This window comes from Mytilus galloprovincialis, chromosome 4 (genome assembly GCF_965363235.1).
Source record: "Mytilus galloprovincialis chromosome 4, xbMytGall1.hap1.1, whole genome shotgun sequence".
Classification (NCBI taxonomy): Eukaryota; Metazoa; Mollusca; class Bivalvia; order Mytilida; family Mytilidae; genus Mytilus; species Mytilus galloprovincialis.
Genome location: NC_134841.1, coordinates 98,865,940 through 98,888,529, shown reverse-complemented (window position 1 = coordinate 98,888,529; position 22,590 = coordinate 98,865,940). Strand labels below are relative to the sequence as shown.

At 31.7% G+C, this 22,590-nt stretch overlaps 1 protein-coding gene across 1 annotated transcript in view; it reads left to right on the top strand.

Moving 5' to 3' along the window:
* Window positions 1-1,268: 1,268 nt before the first annotated feature.
* The window catches only part of LOC143073799 (uncharacterized), a 33,500-nt gene continuing 12,178 nt past the window's right edge, over window positions 1,269-22,590 (top strand). The window contains exons 1-2 of the mRNA XM_076249555.1: window positions 1,269-1,360; window positions 19,092-19,220. Coding sequence (XP_076105670.1) covers window positions 1,276-1,360; window positions 19,092-19,220 — 214 coding nt within the window. The 5' untranslated portion in view covers window positions 1,269-1,275. The remainder of the gene's footprint in view (window positions 1,361-19,091; window positions 19,221-22,590) is intronic.

The window sequence follows — 22,590 nt, the reverse complement described above, 5'->3', positions numbered from 1 at the left end:
TGAAGATAAAAACAAAGGCATTTTTCGAGATATTCTTATATACCTCAGGAAAAAGAGGAGGCAACCACAAACTGCTACTAGTGGAAATTAAGCTCGCACAAATACTGAACTCCGAGGAAAATTCAAAAGGATAGTTCCTAATGAAGTGGCAAAATCCAAAGCTCAAATACATCAAACGAATGGATTACAACTTTCAGATTCCTGACTTGGTAGACATTTTCTTATGTAGAAAATTGTGGATCAAACCTGGTTCTAAGCTAGCTAATTCTCGCACTTGTCAAATTCCAATATATTGACAACAATTGAGTAATAAAGAAATTATCATGTTTTATACATCAGGATCACAGCAAAACTTGATCTGTATACCATAACCGATTGTGACAGAAATTTTCAATATGAAAATATAAAATCTGGGTGAATACAAGTATTTAAAGTTATGTCTGTTCAGATTATACAAAATGAAAAGAAAATGTATCTACAAAAGAAATAGTATTTGTTCGTTTTCACAAATATTAACTCAGGTCGTCATGGCTTAATTGTGTTTATGTGTGCGTAGTTCATGATTTATTCGCATTAAAGCATAATAAGTATTATCCTGATATTGTCCATATCAATTTGCCTTAGTGACTTTAATATAAAAGCGTCAATAAAAAGTACACTAAAAAGAAATATATTTTCATATTCGAACACCTTAATGGCATATAGAACATGAATAAGATTTCTTTTTTTTCTTGTCATACGAGTTTTTTCATCTTTTTTTTATAAAGATTAACTTGACACTACATAGTAAATTAAAAAGGAATTACAGTTATCTGCATTTTTACATTTACGACAGCGACAGCTATCTGCAAACATCACTACTAGCCAAACAAACCGTATTATTTTTGCATATTCAAAATACATGAATCAAAAGCTTACATGGAGTATATCAAGATAAACACCTTATACATATATTTTAGTAAATACTTATCATTGACCCCATTAACATTTTGTTATTTTATATGGGCGTACCGAAAGATGATATCCCCTTTTGACAAAGTACGTAAGCTAAATGTCCTTCAAATTAAAAGACAGTTATTAAAACCCATTATATATGCCAGGCCAATGTTGATTTCTGACAAACAATTTTTCTCAATTTTAAATGCTCCAAAGTTTGGTTTCTGTACTCTTACAATCAATTGAATAAATAAAACAAGTTCGCTGGGTATATAAACGATTGTGGCTAAATATAATGCCTCTATACTTCGTGTGGCAGCAAGCAAAACACACGGTATCATGGAGCACTTACACAATTTTAATGGTGTTCCAATTTGGATAATTTGTGTTTTAATTCTATACATTAACCTGACCTCGGCTGCAGGTATGTACATTGTTATTTCCAGTGGATACATTGACCATTTTAAGCAAATAAAAAGTACAATGGTAATCCCCAGATGGTACAAATCATACTTGGTCAAACCAGGCTATTTTATCATGGTCAAACAATGTTGAAATATTAGATCATAAAGAAATAACCATTATAGATCCACAACGTATTCTCACTAAAGAAACGAGAACTAGTATCACAAATTTACCAAAATAATCTTGGCATATCTTATACTAGTATAATAAAGTAATATAGCTTAGTTACATTTTTAATAGTATATTCATGAGATAGTTAGGGTTTGTTGACATGTCAAGGAACAGCAAGTTTTTGAAACAATGTTTTCAAATTCTAAAGAACAGTGCATTATAATTAAAGTTAAAGGCTGATCAATCAATAGTATTTTACTGATTAACTCTTAAAAGTCTCAGAAGAGATGTAGAAAAAAATAGATAACGGCTTTGGAATTATTTTTTTATCCCACAAAGTAAACAGTAATATCAGTCAATATTATTTAATGAAAAAGTATGTATAGATTGTTACAATACTGACAGGCTCTGGTTCATAATATGTATTGAAAATAACCTTATTTGTACTGATGATTTCAGTAGCCATTAACGGTAATTTTGAAATACAATATCAATATATATATAATATTATGTTGTGTACAAGTTGTAATGTTGTACAAATTATAATTTGTACAGAATTTTTGTACAAGTTATCAGTGTTTTATGACCTGCTGAACAAAAATAGATGATGCAAGCACACAGTCTTTTGCTCCGCATATTTCTGTCAATTTTTCACAACTTCACGATACAGTCTAATACTGAGCATTGGTACAAAAACTTTATAAGACCTCACAAATATTTTGTAAAGATATGAATATGAAGATATGGTATTAAGGAAAATAAAAAAATTAGAATTTAAACCATTCAGGTATCCTCATTTCCAGTTTGAAGGCAAGGAGAATAGCACTAAATGTTAGTTTGACATATTTTTTTTTGAATTTAAAAAATTACATTGGTACATTTTATAAGTTAAACCTGTATCACCTGTTGCAAGAAGGTAGGTGTCAAAAAACTTATAATTTGTACAAAAACCCTGTACAAATTACAATTTGTACAAAATTACATCTTGTACACAACATATATATTATAACATTGTAAATGCCGACATATATATATATCCCAGGCATGCATAGATGACCTTATAGTCGCATTTGGCACAACTATTAGAAATTTTGGTTATCAATGCTCTTCAACTTTGTACTTGTTTGGCTTTCAAACTATTTTGATCTGAGCGTCACTTGTTGTCTTATGTCTAGACGAAACGCGAGTCTTGACGTATTAGATTTTAAGCCCGGTACCTTTGATAACTATATAACCGTAAAGATTTCCTTGAATTCACCCGATGTATACTATAAGTCTTGTCATAAATGACCTAAGATTCTAAATAAGTTATGAATAAAGTAACCAGAGACTTTCAAAGGTCTATATCATAAACACCAACTTGCACAAAGGACATTACACTTTACTATTTTGGATTGCAGATCGACACGAAAGTAATAACTTTTAGTCCGGTCCTGCACATCTAGATTTTAACATTTTATCGTCAATAGTTCACCATATGAAATGCAAACAGACAAGGAAACATATATGTATTGATAATATGATGCAGTTCCTGGAGATAATGATACCGAAACCACACACATGTGCATGTCACTTGCCGATGCACGTACTTACGTTCGTGAACGTTGCATGATTAGAAACACTTAGTTTTCTGCTGGCATGCATATACTGCTTAGTCAAATTTTCACAATTCTTCGAGATTTTTGGATTTTAATGGTCTTCCACAGCGTATTTGATAAGTCATTCCAACTATTTCTGTTCGAGCGCCGCGTATGTGCCTTGTGTGGACGAAACGCACGTCTGCATGTTGTACCGTGTCTGGATCGAAGTTATGAATGCTTTGTGAAATGGTACACAACAGTTATAAAGATGATAATGATAATGATAATGAGAATGATAAGTAAATGAATAAAGAAAGCAACGAAACACATAAAATATTTTGATTCGGTTAAAGGATTTACATATAACAAAGATAGGAAGATATGGTATATGTGGCACATGGTATTTGGTCTATTTTTTACCGAATAAAAAAACCCCATAAGACAGCATATGAACAATAACAGCAAGCATTACTTAGACAAACTTTGTATTTGTTTTTTGATAATGTTGAAGTATCATGTTAAGTAAGCGCTATAATATTAATTTAATAGAAAAAAATCACAAACAAATGATATTTTGTAACATACGAATAATCTCTAGAATTGAAATTGATAATGACTAAGACTTTCGCTTAAGATGTAATGAAGACTTTCATTCAAAATAGGTTTCATGAATTTCAGCTAAAACGCACGAAATTTTACCAACTGTTTAGCGACTTTTAACTATGTAATAGTTCAAAAGTACAATTCACAAGTGGAAGCAATACGCACGAAGAAAACAAATGCACTTTGCTAAAGTATTTTGATATGAAATACTTGTATTGCTTGTAAAACCTTATTGTAGATGAGTTGTTATATATATGATTTATACAACGGATCAGTGGTCCGTTAAAAATTAATTTTGTGTCAAATTCTTTTAAAAAGTTTTATAATAATTTTATGTTTTTAATGTAAATAACTGCCAGTCATTCACTTGTTAACATTAATGCTTGACCTTGTTGTAGGGTTTAAACAACTCTTGCGTGGAGATTACATTATCAGTTGGTTTCACTTTCTTGTAAAATTGAAGGAGTAAATTAAAGAATTTGTTTTAAAATAATAATAAACAAGATGTGTTCCAAGTACACGGATGCCCCATCTGCACTTAAATTTTCTATGATCAGTGGACCGTAAAAATTGAATAAAAACTCTAATTTGGCATTACAATAAGAAAGATCCTATCATAGGGAACATGTGTACTAAGTTTCAAATTGATTGGACTAAAACTTCATCAAAAACTACCTCGACCAAAAACTTAAACCTTAACTTGCGGCCGGACAGACGGACGGACGAACGGATGCACAGACCAGAAAAGATAATGCCCATAAATGGGGCATAAAAATGCCCACGAGCCAAAACACGTTTCGTATATATATCAATATTAAATTTGGTAAATATTCTCTTCGTGTCACAGTTTCCTTAAAGGTTTGTATGCCTCTGCATGATGATACTTTCTTTTTAGTGGTATTTACGGAATATTGATACTGGTTGTCTTCACTGATAATGATTTAAAGAAGACGACCAAAAGTGCAATCTTCCGCCTTTTTCAAAGTAAAACAGGTTTTTTATTATTTGTAAAGGTCTGGTATCATTCTTTATGAAAATTAAATTTCATGATATAAAACGTGCAATGTGAGAGCTTCAGGTGCAGATTTCTAATGTATTATTCGAAATGCTATGTGTGTTTGTTGTTTAAATATTGAATTCATGGTACAAATATAGGTTACAAATACTTTAAGTAATCAAATACATTGTATAGAATTCAAATTTTCAATAACCACTGATTTGATCAGACTCGTATGACACCACTTTTCATTAGACAGAAAATAGCTGTATTCATAAAGCTACTGACCTTTAAAAGCCTACACTAAAGGATAAGAAAAGTGAAATATACCGAGCGATTTTGACAACAGCATTGAAATACTTAATGTTGTTGCTATTCATTTCATAAAAAAATGTATTTAATTTGAAGAAGTAAAAAAAAAAAGAAGGAAAAATCTTGCGAAATAAATGAAGATTTGTTTTTTTTTTTTTTTTTCTCAATTTAGACATCCCGTTTAGACTGCTGGTCTGATCTTTCAATACCGTTCAACAGTTTAATTAGTACATTTTAATAGATTTATTTATATGTAACACGAGTGAAACAAATGGTTTCTCGGTTATGGCCATTAGAATGACTTTGCCTGTGCTTACACATTCCTATGTTGAGTTGTAAAATGCATATTATTTGTCAAGAGCTACACTAATATTGTGTTTCCCAGGGTAAATTTGTATGTACATCCTTTTTTTATAGGTGATTTTTTTGTGTGTCCGTACACACTCATCTTACCAACCATCTGTTGGTATGATACGGATATGTTCCTCTCGTATACTTTGTGATGGCATGATACTATACAACAGGAGGTATTGTGGTGAATTTCATATGATAAATACATAATATTTCGATCAGTTTTAATTGAGGTTCGGAGCTGACCCACAGGGCTGTTTTATGCTCTTTGGTTGAGTTGTTGTTTCTTTGACATATTCAACGTGTCCATTCTCTATTTTATTAACAATATCAGAGTTAATAACTCGGTAAATAATTCAATTCGTTGTAATGCAGAGTCAGCAACAACAAAAACATAAAACAGATGGCCCCTCGCATGAACCTTCATTGGCCTTTTTATAGAGAAGATAACCATAAGACCCAGTTATTTCATCATGACAAGCTAAATTTACGCTAAATTATCTGTGCATGGTGCTGGATATTTATTTACCTCTCAACCGGTATTTTAGGCAAATACCCCTTGTATTAAAAATATTATTAATGAATGAATGTCTCTTTGTTTCTGTACATATGGATATAACTCTTAATAATTTAGAGACTAAGGCTAATTTACGATTATTTATTCACCTTTTATATCTCCAAACCCAAAGGTTGAGAACATCTATCAAAACGACAAGGATAATTCTTATATAGTTAAGATTTTACAAATATCCGTAAAATGTTCTCCTCTGCATTGCTGAAGAATACAAATTTGATACTAAATTGTAACATCCATAACTTTCTATCTGATGACGAAAGCTCGCTTAAATGTTCCCAAATTCTCATCCTAAGCATTTATAATTCGTTTTCAAGTTTGTAAATGCTTCATTATGTCCTTTTAACATAAGAGTACATAGACTAAGCTGGGATACTGTAAATCATAGTAAAAATTGAAGAGCATTTTGATGAATAGTCCTTAAGTAAAATTAATTATTGGAAAATTGGCCTTACCTCTTTATAACATGAATTCAACATTTAATTTTCATATACATAAATCATATATTACTAGTATATGCATGCCTTCAATAATTCAAAACCACAACCTTAAAATGTAAAGTAATAGGCCAGTACTAAACAACTGAATCAAAAACTTGAATGTGTATGATGTAACTATTCGATCGAGGGGCAAATGTTTGTAGATATAGAATTGGAAAGTCGTACAAGTATTTATATATATATATATATAAATTAAACTGCCACTTAATGACTGATTTGATGCATTTAAAAAGCCTGTTTTTTATTTAACTTTTACATGCAGGAACGCTCAAATACCAAAATTCGAGAGTCACGGATGCACAATTAATTAAGGGTAAATGAACAAAAGAGACAGACAAAAAAGATTACTTAAACAATCTTTAGAAATGAATATTATAAATCATGGGCTTTACTCTTTGTTGAAGGCCGCACGGTGACCTATAGTTGTCAATATCTGTGTCATTTGGTGTCTTGTGGAGAATTGTCTCATTCAGTCGTTTGCAATTATACCACATCGTCTTTTTTGTACGAATCAGCTGTTATAAATTGGATAATCTAGATCCTATCCCAAATCGAGCTACACCTAAATTAAATAATGCTCTTTTGCACCACTTGTCTGATTATAGCTATATTATAAGGCCTGTCTTCTCTTTTCGTCGCCTACCTTAATTTTTCAATGGCTTTCAAACATTGTCAGGTTCTCTTGACTTAAAAGTTCTGAATGTCAGTTTTGTTTTTTTCTTTTCAAATGTTTTAAACACAGTTCTTAGACATAAAGCTCATTCATTTTTGTGTTAATTTTAGAATATTGATGTTATTTAATTGAAAATATGTTTAATAATATCAGAAGATAGACCAATCCATTATATACACTGTCTGTATTTATAAAAACGGTACACTATTGACCACTAAAAGGATACAATTATTTTTATAATGTATTAAACTGTCGCTGGATAAGTAATATCAACAAATCTGAACACGTTTATAAAAGTTCAGTTGTATTTTGCTATTTATTTTGGCTGGAGATTTAATCCAAAAGAAACATTAATGTTGTTCGGTGCGGAATTTATCATACTTATTATATATACTGAGAAGAATATATTTAGCAACATTTTATATAACAATACAACAAACACAACTTGTGTATTAGTTATTCTCCGAATTCTCGTTCGATAAATTTGATTTTTACACGGAATACTTGTAGACGTGTTTCTGGCACTTATACACGTCAACAACTCGTGTTGTTCTTTTGTTTCTGTATATAACGTCCTATTTGAGCCGTAAAAGAAGAAGAAAAGATAGACCAACAGTTTTTGTCCAATTTAGACAACCCTTTTGCTAAGACGTCTTCCATAGGAAAATTGAGCTTTCGGCAACTGCGAGCTGTAAACTCAGCAACTCTAACAAGTAGACGAATGTCAAAGAGAACATGCTCCTTGGCTCACGGCTGTATTTGTTAACTGTATGGGAGATACATAACTGTTTAGACACTAAAAGGTTTCACCATTCACTGTTTATTTTTCAATCCGTCCGTCCTAAAATCTGATCTTTTACTTTTGTGTGAAGTAACTGTACATTTTTCGTAACAAAAATACTACCTCCTTCCTGAAGGAAATAGAAAGTAGAATTTGAATTCTATTTTATTGAACTGTGTGTTATACCTCTTGTTTGTGTATGGAAATCTTTACAGTTTTGATTATGAAAAGAAAATGTTATGCAATGATATTGACAGACTGTAATAAACCATAAATAAAATAAAAAAGAATTTAGTCAAGCGAACAAGTACTTCTATACTTTGCAAGTGAAGTTTTGTGGAACACGTATTCAGGCAGTGGATTCTAGTTATTTTGGGAGAATAATTCCTCCTCGTATATCTCCGGAATGCACATGTTTTCTTAGGCTGATTCAGATTCTATACGAACTACTAAAGTCATGTAATCCTTCAGATTAACAAAACTAAGATAGATATATTATAATAAACTTGAATGGCTTAGTTATTTAGTGATACATGTTACATGTATACTACGACATAATGTAGTAGATATACATGCTATTATCCAATAATTTCCTAGTCATTTTTCTTACCAGAAACCCATTTCCTATTACTTTAAGAGATATAAATGAATAAGACTTACTAGTTACAGAATACAGTAATTTCGTATTTTATTTATGCCTTTTTAAAAATGTTTGTCCAATCAAATGAATTGAATAGTTAGCTGATCAACTGTTACCTATTGACGGTACATATATAATGGACAGTTCTGTACAACGACTAGAAGCCTGGCTAACTGTCATCTATTGGCGGTGCATATATAATGGACAGTATTGTTCAATGACTATAGTACCTAGGCTAACTGTCACCTATTAACGGTGCACATAGAATGAAATTCAAAACAGTGTAGCTGTGGCCATTGATTGACACATTAAAATCATCCATTGACTGGGACAATTTAGGTGAACGTTTGTATGTAACGACCAATGCTCACTATGTACTTTTTAAAGACACTTAAACTATGGGGTCACCAAAGGTTCTCAACACCTAAATAAAGTAATTCGAAAAATTAATCAGATATAACACGATATTTTGATTTATATCAATTATATAAATCAAAACACAAAGGTTATTCCTGATTAATTTTTCGAATTAGTATGAAATTCAAAACAGTGTAGCTGTGGCCATTGATTGACCCATCAAAATCATCCATTGACTGGGACAATTTACGTGAACGTTTGTCTGTAACAACCACTGTTCATGACGTACCTACGATAGACATTTAAACTGTGGGGTCACCAAAGGTTTCTTAACGCCTTTAATTATAAAATAATTCGAAAAATTAATCAGGAATAACCTTTGTGTTTTGATTTATATAATTGATATAAATCAAAATATCGTGTTATTTCTGATTAATTTTTCGAATTACTTTATTTCGGTTTTGAGAACCTTTGGTGACCCCATAGTTTAAGTTTCTTTAAAAAGTACATAGTGAGCATTGGTCGTTACATACAAACGTTCACCTAAATTGTCCCAGTCAATGAATGATTTTAATGTGTCAATCAATGGCCACAGCTACACTGTTTTGAATTTCATACTATTTTATAATTAAAGGCGTTAAGAAACCTTTGGTGACCCCACAGTTTAAATGTCTATCGTAGGTACGTCGTGAAAAGTGGTCGTTACAGACAAACGTTCACGTAAATTGTCCCAGTCAATGGATGATTTTAATGTGTCAATCAATGGCCACAGCTACACTGTTTTGAATTTCATTCTATAATGAACAGTTCAGTTCCATAACTGATAGCTAGGCCAACTGTCACCTATTGACGGTACACATATAAAAAAAGAACAGTTCTGTTCCATAACTGATAGCTAGGCCAACTGTCAACTATTGACGGTACACATATAAAAAAATGAACAGTTCTGTTCCATAACTGATAGCTAGGCCAACTGTCACCTATTGACGGTACACATGTAATGAACAGTTATGTTCAATGATTAGTAAATAGGTTAACTGTTACTACCTACAGTGTTGATGCATATATAATGATCTATAATGGATAGGACTGTTCAATCACTGGTCAATTTATTGTATATTTTACATATAATCAAATACATATATAACATAATGTAAGCGTTATAAACATAATTTATCAAATGTAAAATGTAAATAAAGCACTTAAAGTACTAATATTGGTTGAAGTCAGAACGGGTGACAATATCATTATGTATTGATATATCTTCTGTCATAACTACAGAATTTAAAAGCCTCATTCAATTCGCTTTTTTCATTGAAGTTCAGTGTGTGTCAAGGATTTTAATGATTTGAATGAGCTCTCTGTATGCATTAAGGCTATTGGATGTTTAATCAGGAGTTGAATGAATTCGTTTTAACTAGTTTTTAAGCAACGCCTAGTTTCACGAGGAGACTGAGATATACACTCCATTCCTGCATACAATTAATCTGTTTGTTCATACTTAAAGATACAAACTGCGTCATAAAAAATCTCCCGGAAGAGAGTACAGCAACATAATATTTGGGGAAGGCGAAATGATATGTAATTAAAATAATTTTTGCCACACCCGCACATATTTACTTATTGCAACCTTGCACACAAAATATAGTTTACTATTGCGTTGAGTATATATATATATATATATATATATATATATATATATATATATATATATATTACTGATCTATTGACACCTTATTTCTTAGTGACATTAAAGCACCTGTAGTTTCAAAAGTATGGTTACTATGCAATTACTGCGTTGGTACCACAGCTGTTACTGATATGTTTAAAAAGAAAAAGAAAAAAACTGTTGCTCCAATAAGCAATGTATCCGGGTTTTTTTTCTGTAATAGTTTAATGTCCTTATTGCCTGTTTTAATCATGCAGATATCCATCTTTCGCTGTCCCAACGTCTCTTTCTGAGTGTCCCTGGGGGGAAAATCCAAAAATTTCAACTGATGCAACAATACTATACTTTTTATTATAACTGATTGTTACTTCAAATCAAAATGTTGTGGTCAATCATCTGGTTGTGTCCTTTTGCTGAAAATGTAAAACCTATATATATTAAACCGTATTTCGACGGTGCTCACCACACAGAATATCTAAATACTCTGTATAACTTTCAATATATATTATAGATCGTTTTAGAATCGGCATGTGCAGCGTTATTTTCATACTATTGCATCGATTAAGATTGCCCCAAAATCATGACAAAATTGTTGCAATTGCCCAAAATCATAATTGTAATCAGAGATGATAAAATTGAGAATGGGAATAGGGAATGTGTCAAAGAGACAACAACCCGACAACAGAACAGACAACAGCAGAGGTCACCAATATGTCTTCAATGCAGCGAGAAATCCCCGTACCCGGAGGCGTCCGTCATCTGGCCCCTACATAGATATATATATCCAAATTATACATAAAGAAACTAAAATTAAAAATAATACAAGACAAACAAAGGCCAGAGGCTCCTGACTTGGGACAGGCGCAAAAATGCTGCGGGGTTAAACATCTTTATGAGATCTCAACCGTCCCCCTATACCTCTAGCCAATGTAAAAAAGTAAATGCATAACAATACGCATATAAAATTCAGTTCAAGGGAAGACTGAGTCTGATGTCAGAAGATGTAACAAAAGAAAATAAAGAAAATGACAATAATACATAAATAACAACAGTCTACTGGCTTGCAGTTGACTGACGTGCCAGCTCCAGACTTCAATTAAACTAATTGAAAGATTATGTCTTCATCATATGAATATCAGGTACAATCCCTCCCGTTAGGGGTTTAGTATCATACCATCATAACATATATGAGAAAAACGCAACCTGTAAAGTTGCCAACATGATTCATCAAATGTGAAGTTTTATCATTTTGTGAAGTTTTATAATTCATATTTGAATGCTGTTATTCAAAACAAAATAACATTCATTGTAAGATATTAAAATCGGAAAGTCTTTAAAAGTATTCTTTTATTTAGCTCCAATTTTTTCAGCCAACCGGCATGAACAAAACAAGTTATTCGAAAGTGTTAAAACCATATTCAGATCGGAAAAATGTTATTATTGTTAGCAAATAAATATCTAAGCCCCGATCGTAGTAAAGCAGGTTTCGATTTGTCTCCGATCGGAACTGTGTCAGGTATAATAATATAATCACTGACTGTATTGCGTTGCTTCATCTCTGACGTATGATTTTATTTTCACATCTAATTAATTTTTAGTTCAACCACCCATGTATCTTTTGATGCAAGACCTCCATGGGTCATTAAACATAATGTATGTTGTTATTCGTATATATATATCAGTTTATCATACATTGAAATTGAGGAATTTTCTGGAACTTTTGACTCTCCTAAGACAACTCCTTTTATCAACTGGTTTAACATTTCTTTTATTTTGGACACTATATTATAAATATCATAGAAAGATAGAACAGGGAATCAAGTCATATATTAAATGTGCAGGTATTTTTGAAGAGTCACAGTCTATAAATTAATTGTTTCAAAAGACCATACTATGATATTCAGCATTGCGTTTGGTCGCACGTGCTCAGCATATTGTAGTCTTGGGTGTAAAGTACACCAACTGAAGATTTTTAGGAAGATACAAAAAAATAACAGGAAAATTTACCTAATAGCTCATCTAGAACAAACTCTGAACGTACAACTTCTAAACCACATCTGGAGGATTTCAATAAAGTTTTACAAAAAGGTTTCAAAATGCTATAAAACATGCCTATAACACAATAGTTTGGATACAGCGACTTCAATCGAAATACAGTTGACCATTGGTCATACTTTTATGAAATAGATGTTGTCCCACTGTTATTATTACTTGATCAAAAATAGACTTAAAATAAATAAACTATCATTATAAACATTATTGGAATAGGATTGCTTCAATTCTCTCGCACTTTTACAAAAAAGAAATCATATCATGCATATATGTATCTCTTATCATTGAGAAAATATGTTTGTTTTATTTGTTTGTTTGTTTGTTTGTTTGTTTGTTTGTTTATTTATTTTTGTATTTGTTTGTATTTTGTAAATGTCTGCTGGTATCATTTCTGTATAGGAATTTACACCAATAAAATTATTTGATTTGCATATACATTTTTAAGGTTAGAAATTAAAAAGGGATGAATAAGTGTAATTTTGTAAAAATATAATAACAAATCAATGAGATCAATGAAATTTTTTTTATTAAAAGTTCTTCTCGTTCTGTTGTACCGTAAAACTGATTATCCCGTCAGTAGGACAGCGTGTTTCAATATGTGACATTATTTATAGCCAAGTTTCGTGTTACTATATATAAAGATACACCCTCTACCCGTTTATGAGTTATGTATTCAACAGTTCACATTTCACTTATTCGAAAGGAAATTAAAATCAAGTAATTCTTTACAAATGGTGTCTACTTTGGATTAAGTAAAGCTGGAACAATTTTATTGGCTTTTTATTGCTCTGAATGATTTTTGTATTATTTTATATCCATTGAACTATCCATGCAGTCAGTAAATAATCATCATGACAAACATTGAAAGTATATTTTTTTCATTTTTCTTATTTTAATGCGAAATGGCACAGGCTGTCTGAGATGAAAGTGTACTTGTTTGTGCCGCGTTTTGTATTATGTCATCCTACATTTAATAATAAAATTGAAAGGTTCTCGTGTGTGAACTGTTCAAAAAGTCAGTAATCCGCAACGTCAAATAAAATACATCAACTTAAAACCACTTAAACTGGAGCCTTCGACTGAAATACAAATAAAAGGAGATGAAGTATGATTTACAATGAAACTAATTCTATCCAGAAAAAAGACAAAAAAACAAAGGACAACTACAGGTCACCAACCGGCCATCACCCAAAAAACAATACCTAAGTCGTAAATTAAACTGTAAAGTATTATGTTGTCGGAATATACATGTTCAGTATAGTTTCACTCAAGTGTTTCGGTTGCTTTTAAAAATAGAAACCACATTTATTATTTAACTGAAATGTTTTATGCCTTTCATTTTCCCCTTCACTGCAGAACTTTTGTTCAAAGTAACAAGTGTTACTACTCATATGCTTAAATTCAATTTTATTATGATAAAAAAACCCTCCAATTGATATTAAGCTATAATATATCCTAAGTAATGATTGAATCTTTTATAACTGTTAGTATCAACCTACACGTTTTTTTAATAATGATAACCCGTTTTGGGATTTAAATACATTAATATGCAAAACAGTTTTTTCTATACAAATATATCCACAACAGGAAAAATGAAGTTCATTTGAATAAAATCGGTGCTGGCTAACTCTTCGACTCGCATAATGACAATCAGTTTATGATAGGATCAAATATGATTTTCAAATTAGGAATTATTTTCGTATATCTTTATTCATGTATATTATCATGTTTATCTGAAGGTAAGAATTAAGACAGTGTTAACTTTTTTTTTTATTATGGTAACAATTTCACCACGGTTAAAGTAATTCGAAATGAGTATATGATGCATCTTATATAATTTGGTTCTTGTTATATTTGTTTGACCCACTGGGCCGATGCCACTGATGGTGGACTGCAAGGACATACAAGATTACAAATCACCACTGTGTTGATGCCACTAAAGGATTGATTTCAATGGTTTTTTTAGTAACGGTCTTGTCGTAAATCTGGCCGTTGGTTTCCTCTCTTGAGTATTTTCATAATAAATATCACCATGCAATGGCTTTGGTTCCTGAAGATGGACATGGTCTATCTGTTTATTCTAATTGATCTAAATAGACGGTCTAAACACCTTGTGATCTATGGAGTTGGGGTCCTGGGATAGGATTTGACAACGATTTATTGAAATGTTTCATATTATGTCATGCCTTTGATGGCTGTCTATATATGTTTTTATATAAATGTTGAAGGCCGTGTGGTTACGTATAACTGCTTAAACTAACATAATTTAGACTCTGGTGGATATCTGTCTCCTTGGCAAACATATCAGATCTCTTTATTCCATAATAGCCTCTCTGAGAATAAGACACTTGTACTGGGCCGGGTTTACTGATAACGAAATGCAAGTTTCTAAGAATAACAAACCATTACTGGGTCGAGTACCACGATGGATTGAAGTAGCCGACCTCCACTAGGTGGATGCCACTACCGCTTGATTGCAAGTCCCAATAAACATACCACCATTAGGCATATATCACTGCTGGTGGACTGGACATCCAAATGGACAATGTTCCCCCCACTGGGTCTATGCCACTAATATACTGAAGTCCCCGAAGATAAAATACCACGTTTTGGTCAAAGACACTGTGGATGAACTGCGTGTTCCCAAGGATAACATACCACCACTAGGTCGAGGTTATTACTGGTGAAAAGCATGTCCAAAAGAATATAATAACAGCGCACTTCTAGATGCCACTGTTCCCAACGTTAAAATACTTCTATTTGCCACTGGTGTTGAAAATCATTTCCCCTAAATGTTACATACCACCACTAGGTCAATGCCACAACTGGTGAACAGCAAGTCCATCGATGACTTTTACTGACTTGATTTAATTTGATATTAAGACTCTTGTGTGAATTTAGTGTACAAATAATTTAAATATAAGATTATCTTTCTAATTCTTATGTTTTCCAAGTGTTTTGTACCAAATAGGCTTTTGATTTGAGAATTCTCCAGTTTCCGATATTCTTTGCTTTCTAAAAACGTGCATATCGGTTTGAGCATGTGGAAACGCTACAGAAAATTAATTTCTAGATAATGTTATTGTGAACCAAAAATACAAATTCCTTTTACAAATTCCTGTTAAACCAGATCGATAATTTTATGTATTGATGACAATGCATCCATCTCAATGCATGTTCTGACCTTTTGAAGAAGGTCAATACTATGAGATCTTTACAACAATTATCATGATGAAAAGCATATTTTCGTCTGTATTTTTAACATTTAATGTAGGTATCACGTTATAAATCTTTCATTTTAATAAAATAATTGCTATACTTTAAAACTTATCGATATTTTAATCTGCATTTATAATTTTAAAAAGATCTTCAATATTTATAACACTGGATTCAGATTTTCATTGTACAGATCATTAAAATTACGAATAGAACCAACACCCTCTTCCAAATATTATAATAGAAAGAGGAAACATGTGAGCAACTTATTATGATACGATAAAATGCATGTTAAAAAAGGCAACAAGTGAAAACCATAGAGCTCTGGGTAAAAAAACATCAGATGTCGAACATAGCTGGACACATTTCAGATCTATCAACAATTTAAAAAAGTCGTTATATCTGACTTTTCTTTTGTTTTTTTTAAGGGTATTTTGGTTAAAATGGAGAGAAATTTTACCAACCTCGGAACAACTGAACTGTAAATATGTTTTAAAAGCAGTATTTACTGGAACATTTCATATGAGAATACAAACCTTCAAGTATTGATAATCTACCATAAATATCCAAAGAAAAGTTCTGGAGTGGTACAGAATAGCGAACAAATATTGACAATGTAAACTTATTCATGACCTGTCCTCATTCAGAATACCCATTGATTATTAACTTTGACCCAGACAGCCGGAACGCTCAATCATATTTTAAATGGATTTTTTTAAAATTTTGAAGCCTTTAAAAATTATGTTGTGTATAAGAATATTTAAAGGATACGAAAATTATTATCGAAGATAACTTGTCTTTTTAAAAAACAGATGACTTTAATCCAAAAATCTATTTGTTCATTTTTTATGTTTTCAAATATGGTTAACGACCTTAAAATAACAAACATTAAGTGGGGTGTAAAGATCTATTGTATATCTTACATGTATACTAACATGACGTACAAAACAATTGCACTTGTAACACAAGGGAAAATACAAAATGCATAACAAACAAACACAAACAGTTCGTTACTTCTATTACATAAGTTCAATACATGACCACGCAAATTATTTGTACTTAAATGAACCAAACATTAAACCATTGCAGATTTTAAAATGAAATAATATCGTAAGACTTTGTTAAATAATAGTATCAAAAAAAGAATTTATCTTTGAATTTACTGCTAAAAAAAGTAAATTAACAAATATACCGAACTCGAGGTAATATTCAAAACGGAAAGTCCCTTATCAAATGGCAAAATTAATAACTCAAACACATCAAACGAATGGAAACAACTGTTATATTCCTGACATGGTTTAGCTAGCTATAAAAACGGGGTTAATTTACAATTTTCTTCGCAAGGAAATGCCTACGTAAGGAAATGCTTCCTTATTTAGAAATTGGTTGATTAGCTCTTTTTTTATAGCTAGCTAAACCTCTCACTTATAAACCTGTCTTTACAAATATATAATTTTGTAGAGTATGGGTTTGCTTTTCCTTTATATATTAAAAAAACTCAACATTTAAAAAAAAACATTGTTGGGGGAAGGGGGGTGTTAAAGTATCCTTTAAAACTACTGACCATTTTGGGCACCTGTGTTCGTTCCGGTTTTCTTGGAGCTTGTGCTACTCGATCTATGTTTCTGAGTATTGTTTTATAGGCTTGTTTTTTGATGTCAGGGGGTTAGTTTTGCTGTTTGTCCATGAAAAAAAATCAAATACGTGCAAGGGCTGTATAGCCAGTCAAGGTCGTTGAAACCTTTCATCAGCATAGATACCAAACTATAATATTCCCGTTTTTAATGTTTTCTACACCAAAATTACGTAACATAGACCAGTCATGTGTGTTTCCAGACATTTTACAAATCGTATAATAATGATGCATAATATGTAAACATTACAATGCAATCTTTACACATTTATTATAAGTCCGGTTGAGTAGCTGTTGTAGTAGAACACATTTTAATTTTGTAACCGATGCGCACAATTTCATTTTAAATGTTATAATTGAAAAGTTTTGCAAACAGATTTCAAATTAAAAAGAAAATGCACCCCTTAGATATACTATTGAATGTGTAAAATATTTTGAATATATTATATTTCTACCGTATTCTGGAAAAGATAATTTGGGGATAACTTTGCTTTTCAAATTAGTATGTTAATATTTTTCAACTTCCCAAAAAGACTTCATTCTATTTTGAAATAAAAACAAACGACGAGAACACCTATAAACCAATTGTATCATCGGGCCATTTTAAATTTTCATTTTTCACCATCTACAAACCAATTGTATAGCCGTGTAATTTTTTTTATTCTCGACCACCTACAAACCGATTGTACAGCCGTGTTAGATTTTCATTTTTGACCATCTACAAACCAATTGTATGGCCATGTTAAATTTAATTTCTCGACCATCTACAAACCAAGTGTATAACCATTTTAATTTCCAGTCTCGGCCATCTACAAACCAATTATATGACCAACCTAATTATACGTTCTCGACCACCTACAAACCAATTGTATGACCGGTTTTTTTTTAATTTTCCTTCTCGACCATCCACAAACCAATTGTATGGCCAAGCTTATTTTACATTCTCCGCAATCTTCAAACCAATTGTATGACCGTGTTAAGTTTTCATTCCCGACCATCTACAAACCAATCGTACGGCCATGTTAAACTTTCATTCTCAGCCATCAACAAACCAATTGTATGGCCATGTTAAACTTTCATTCTTGATCATCTACATGTCTGTACCATTTTCTACATTTAAACATGTCTGTATCAAGTCAGGAATATGACAGTTGTCGTCCATTCGTTTGATGTGCTTCATCATTTGATTTTGCCATTTGATTAGGGACTTTCCGTTTCGAATTTTCCTCGGAGTTCAGTATTTTTGTGATTTTACTTTTTCATTCCCGACCATCTACAAACCAATTGTATGGCCATGTTCAATTTTCTTTCTCGGTCACCTACAAACCAAATGAACGAACGACTGTGTTAAACTTTCATTCCCGACCATCTACAAACTAATTGTATTGTCATGTTAAACTTTCATTCCCGACCATCTACAAATCAATTGTATGGCCATGTTAAATTTGCATTCACAACAGTGCAAAACTTTTACCAATTATATTCACAAATGTTAACCAGTGAAATCGTTCTAATTTTTGTTTCCGTAGTTTCCTCGATGTATAATCGGTTCTGTTTCTTCTTATCTGGGAAGAATGGATGGAATTTGCTTTACGAGCTCTAGCTTTATAATAATGATTACATATTTTGATATACTTTCAGATCCAGAATGTATAGGCAGCACCAGTCCCCTCGGTATGCAGAGTGGGAACATTACAGCTGAACAAATAACATACTCATCACTACGTACAGATCTCAAGAAAGAATACAGCAGATACGATTGCTGTCAAGGTGAGAATCACAGTACTTATTTATGAATGTGCGTAAAGACAAATTATAAAATAGAACCACGGGTACTTGTATCTGGCTTTTTTAAAACCTACACATCTTAATGTATTACAAGTGCCTGGATGTGTATAAAACCATTGGATTATAGATTAAGACAGTTCACAGCAACAATGCTATAAAGCGAAAAGTAAAGAAAATTCAAAAATACAGAAAGCCTGGTAATTTATAGGGCAATCGGTATAGTGATATATAATTCAACGAAAGCGACATGAAAATTAAGTTACGAAGTTTTGCTCTAGTGGATGCAAAGTCAAAACATAGATAGTTCAAGCTTTATCATTTTCTCAGTAACTATAGATCTTCTTGTATCTAAGAACTTAGAGCGAAGATATTTCAGCATTCCCAAGTAAGTTAAGAGCTGTCGAAGTTGTCAATAAAATATCATTTACCCATATCCTATCAACAAATATGTTGAGGCTGAAAGCTGCCATAAAAAGGGTCAAGTTTGATGACATTTAAAAAGTACACGTTTTTACTTGAAAAAGATTGACGGGCGTGTGCTTAATATAAAGTGATAAACATAATTATGAGATTTTTTATCTATTTTAAGTATATTACCACCGTTATATGATTATGTCATCTCTATGTTTCCTTGTAAAAACATTGTACTTCTGAAAGATATGCAAAATAGATATGTCGATGTCATTCAGATTAACCAAGAACTGTAAAAACCACATAATCCTATAATAATAAAATCTCACTTTTACGACTTTTTATAAAATTTATAGTTATACGTCTGTTCAGGCTTCGATGTTACACGATTTAAATAAAGAATTAAATTTACCAGACTGTGTCTTCTTGTACTGTTCATGAAATCACTGTTACATGGATAGCATATTTTCTGTATCATTTACTTGCTTCCAGTAACTATAATCAATAATTGACATTGGTATTATTCAGTATTGTTTTATTGGTGTTGTTATTATGTTGATCGAGGTTACTTGAAGGGTTCAGTACATAACATGTATTAGTCCAAGATCATGCCCTTGTTATAGTTGTTTTCTTGAATTTTGCATTTTAAGAGAATTTGGTGTTCATGGTTGATTTTACTCTGTTTAACGAGTAGCCATTTGTCCATCATGTTGAAGACAGTAACTTGACCTCTAGATTCCCTCTTTTTTGTGTCGTTGGGGTGCTGTCCCATTGACGTACACCCAATCTCGAGCACCCAACATCTTCTTTACATCGTAGACCAGTGTCCTTTTATAACACATAAGGTTGAAGGTCCATAGATGAAGGGAAAACTAATAGTTTGTCAATGCTTACATACCCCTTTACTATCAAATGTCTTTATCTGAATATCAGCAAAACGTTTGTAGGACCATAAATCTTGGGATGAAAGTAGTTCTAATTTGTTGTCATAATTACTGACCATAAACCTGTGTCATGACATTTAACAAATAGTGCATTAGCCCGTTCAATCTGATTAGGTGTTAACGCCCAAGAGTATGAAAGAAAACAAAAATTCAAAATTTGTTTTGTGAATAAAAAAAAAAACATTTGTTAATGCATCAGTAATACTGTCATTATCATAATGGGTTATGATGCTTTAAATTTCAGTTTTGATAAACGATTTCACATTAAATATTATGATATGTTTTTGTATAAAACGTGTTGTAAGTTGAGAAAAGAATGTTTAGTATATACGATGTTTAATGAGGTTCAGACACTGTCACCAACATCCATTTGATCCACCAATGACGAAAGAAAAAATAAAATATTCTTATTACTTTTGTAAGCTAATCTTTTCTGTCCTTTTCTACAATTATTTGTAGAGGATCAACGACCTTACCTTTTTATACGAATAAAGGCGATTTTTAATATATTTTAAAATATGATATACTAATATCAGAAAGTAACCAAACGACAAAAATGCAATGGAAATACATCTAGGGGTAAACATACATGATTATGAGAAGTACACTAAACGGCTTATAATAAAAGACAATGAAAACACGCGTTTTACAAGTCCCACTTATATTTCTGCCCCTCCCCCCCCCTTATTTGGCCCGCAAGTGTATCGCTTAAGACTCAGCTTAGAATGAATCCAGAAATATTTTGTTTGCAATGTTACAAGTTGTTTTAGAGGCAACATGAAAACTATATACTATATGTTGCTGATAGTTCTTTGTTTTTTGTTCTTATGTAAGTATTGTTGGTTGCTGTTTGTCTCTGTCTTATGTAAGTATTGTTGGTTGCTGTTTGTCTCTGTCTTATGTAAGTATTGTTGGTTGCTGTTTGTCTCTGTCTTATGTAAGTGTTGTTAATTGTTGTATGTTTTTGTCTTTTAAAAGAGTTATGTATTGTTGTTTCTTACTTTGTTTTATGTTAGTGATGTTGGTTGTTGTTTGATTTTGTCTTATAAAAGAGTTATGTAGTGTTGTTTGTTGTTTGTTTTAATGTTAGTGATGTTGGTTGCTGTTGGTCTTTGTTTTATGTGAGTGTTCTTGGTTGCTGTTTTTCCATGTTTTTTTTTTGTATAAAACAGTTAATTATAGTTTACATTAAAGGTGCATGATGATGTCTGTTATTGTCTTTTTCATTGAAGTTCTTCGTATCGAATGGACATATCAATCAACTAAAAATCCAAGATAGCCAACAAAAAACAAGAACGAAATTATTCAATTTCATTAAATAGATTAACAGAAATAAATAATTGTGCTGTGTCGTGATTTTTTTTTATTTGAAACAAACTCATTTGATTAAAATTTACTGGAAAAAAGAAAATGCAACAGCTAGGCGTTAATGAAAAGCAAAATTGACAACAAAATAATTTACTGACACATTATATGACTCTTATACCTCAACAGCCAGGGCCGTAACTACATTGAGGCAAACGAGGCAAATGCCTCATGTAAAAAATTTAAAAAAAAAAAAATGAAACAAAAGGTTGTTTTCATATCAAATTGTTTTCACGGAAAGTGTCTTGCAAGAAGCTAGTTCTCTTCACTCTCTGGTGCATCCCCTGGATATTTTTCGTTATTCGTGTTTCTATTTTCCTTTTAGTTTTCAGAGTTGGTGGTCTATTGTTTGTACTTCTGCATGCGCGTAGCTACGTTTACGTCAAAACGCCCGGGCGTACACTTGAATTTGGTAAAAAAAAGAATATATTTTCATCTAAATGAAAAGAATTGGTTCACAGTACATCAACCTTTCTTCAATGGCTTGTAATTGCAAATAAGAGTGACGAAAATTAGTATCATATTATACATTTTTTCATTTTCTGTCTCGTTAAATCTTTACTCACTTTCCTTTTTCAAGCAATTCATTATGTGCTAAGATTCGATATGTGGTTTACATTTTTTGTCGAGCC